Source organism: Ceratotherium simum, chromosome 11, assembly GCF_057802395.1.
Source record: "Ceratotherium simum simum isolate JZ-2026a chromosome 11, ASM5780239v1, whole genome shotgun sequence".
NCBI classification, from domain to species: Eukaryota; Metazoa; Chordata; class Mammalia; order Perissodactyla; family Rhinocerotidae; genus Ceratotherium; species Ceratotherium simum.
This window is the reverse complement of record NC_141910.1, coordinates 13074874-13077333: the sequence shown is the minus strand read 5'-3', so window position 1 is coordinate 13077333 and position 2460 is coordinate 13074874. Positions and strand designations below refer to the sequence as shown.

The 2460-nt window shown below is 54.4% G+C and overlaps 1 protein-coding gene across 1 annotated transcript; it reads right to left on the bottom strand.

The window, feature by feature from the left end:
* Positions 1 to 705, bottom strand: LOC101388263 (N-acetyltransferase 8B-like). Its single transcript, XM_004435527.3, has one exon. It carries the CDS (start codon positions 703 to 705, stop codon positions 1 to 3), a length of 705 nt encoding a protein of 234 aa, XP_004435584.3.
* Positions 706 to 2460: the final 1755 nt, after the last annotated feature.

Here is a 2460-nt window from a genome sequence, read left to right as displayed (position 1 = left end):
TCAGAAGCCCCCTCCCTGCCCCGGTCCCTGAGAGACCTGAGCAGAGGGGAGGAGGTAGGTTAAACGAATTGAAGAGACAGCCATTAGCCTTAAGCTCATGGAGAAGAAGAACTGTTGCGTCTTCTGGAAGCCCATGCTCTGGTAGAGAGTCAGAGCAGAGGGCTGCAGGATGCTGGTGGTGAGGACGACTTCACTGTAGCCCTGATCCCTTGCAAACTGGAGGACAGTCCTGACCAGGGCTCTCACTATCCCCTGACCACGGTGCTCCAAGGCCACACTGAGGTGAAGCAGCTCCAACTGCCCCTTCCCCAGGGTGGGCTCCTTAATGCGCAGAGCTCCCACCATGCCCACCACCTGCCCCTCGGCCTCAACCACCCAGAAGCAGGAGCCACGCTCAGTCAAGTCGGATTTTGTGACATCAGACAAGTCTGTCTGCAAGGACTTGACTAGAAACTGGGTGCAGGAATATTTGGCCAGAAACCACAGGGCAGTGAGGAGGGTGAGGCTGGCCATGAGGGCCAGGAACCAGGAGCCAGAGACCAGGAATAGGGCGAGGCGCCCTCCAAGCAAGAGCACGAGGGTTCGGGGCAACTTGAGGGTGTGGAGGAAGGTGGTGGGGACGTGCTCGGCCATCCCCTGGGAGAACAAGGCCAGGACCGTTTTGCGGTCGCTCTCCTGGTATTTGCGGATGTGATAAGGAGCCATGGGAGCCTTCTTGTCTGAGTCTCCAAGTCCACCAGAGAGAGAGCTGGGTGTCCCTGCACGCCTTCCTGGCAGCCCTGGGGAGACACAGGAAGCCACGTGAGTACCGCCATCTCTCAGATCTCCCAGGAACAGGGGAGACCCTGCTCCAGGGCTCATCTTTCTGCTTCTGCCCAAGAAGAAATAGGCCAGAGCCCCTGGGAGAATGTGTAGGGTCAGAAAGACCTGCATTTCAGCCCGGCTCCAGCACTCTCAAGTTGTGTGCCCTTGGGCATGTCACTTAATCTCTCCCAGCTCTGTTTCCTCCTCTGTAGAACAAGGTAAAATAAAAACCTGCATTCTGGAACTGTTTTGAGGTTTTAATGAAATAACATATACAAAGCTCCTCTCCACCCTCCTTCCCCTTTTATTGGCTCTCAGCTTCTTTGTTCATTTGGGTGGCAGCAGACATTCAATGTGTCCCCTGCTCCTTGGTCCCACACCCAGGGACCATATATTGCAAGAATCTTGTGTTTCAAACCACAAGTTTCAGCAAAGGCTCCTGCCCCCTTGACTGCATATTTTCAGGCTGCTGTGGTGGCATAAGACCCAAACACCAAAAATGGCCCAGCCGTGAGAGCCAGAGGAGGGTCCGGGGCTCCAGGCCACAGTCAGAGCACTGTCCTTCCACCCATGTCCTCTCACCTGCTCCCACAAGAGCCTTGGGTGCCCAAGGCGTCCTCAGCTCGGCCACTGCCCTCAGCCTCCTAACAACGTCCAAGAGAGACTGTCCAGGGCCTGCTCCACCTCTGGGGAACAGGTGCCAGATGCCCTCCTCATTGGCTGGCTCCTGGACGTTTGATAATCATCAACCCAGTATCAAGTAGCTGGGCTGTGACAGAGCAGAGAGCGCATCCTCCATTCACCTGTGTGATCATCAGGGATTTAGTCTGGAGGGAGGAAGCAGGGTCTTGAGCTGCTCATTGGTGCTTGCTCTTGTGGACGGCCTAGACCCCTCCACCCATGGTGGTTCAGGACTGGAGCATCGCCCACCTGGTCCTTCAGTGCTCTCTGATGTCTACTCTCAGCCCCTCCACTCAGCTCCTGGGGGCCTGGGGAATGCACCCTGCTCCCTGTGCTCTGTGCTCACGGGCCAGAGTCCAGGTCCCTTGGCTAGGTACATTGGGTCCTTCACAGCTGGGCTTCTCCCTGCCTAGGCTTCACTGGTTCCAAAAAATTGATCCTTTGCAGTTCCCTGCACTTATCTCACAAGGCTCCACTTCTGTTCATTTGTTCGTTCATTCATTCATTCATTCAAGGTACTATTATGTATGATGCTCCTGCTATGCGCCAGGCATCCTTTTCAGCTCTGACAATGTTGACAGAGCTGACGGGTGCTGGTACAGTGCGTACTGGTGTGGGTTCTGGTCATTTCTCAGAGCCTATACCAGAACAGTTGTTAAATAGTTTGCACTGAGACGTAGCAGTAACTGAAACGGGGAAAAATAACACAAAACAGGAAAATCACTTCTCTATGAAACGTCCATGCTATGGGGGGAGCAAGGGGCGATGCTTCCCTTCCAAAAATCAGCTTTCATTTCGCCCCACATGCCCTCACCTCACAGACCAGTTGAGTCCCCAGCTTTATATTCTCATGGCTTCCTGAAGCCACGATCACCATCATAATCAGGCATTTGTTCTACATCCAACGCTTATTTGGGGACCGGCCTTGTGTGGGAAGTCGGGACAGAGCAGAAAGCTTGGTAGACAGGTAGTTCC

What these genes read in the sequence shown, in the direction of transcription:
- LOC101388263 (XM_004435527.3), bottom strand. Translation starts at nt 705, where the DNA reads ATGGCTCCTTATCACATCCGCAAATACCAGGAGAGCGACCGCAAAACG.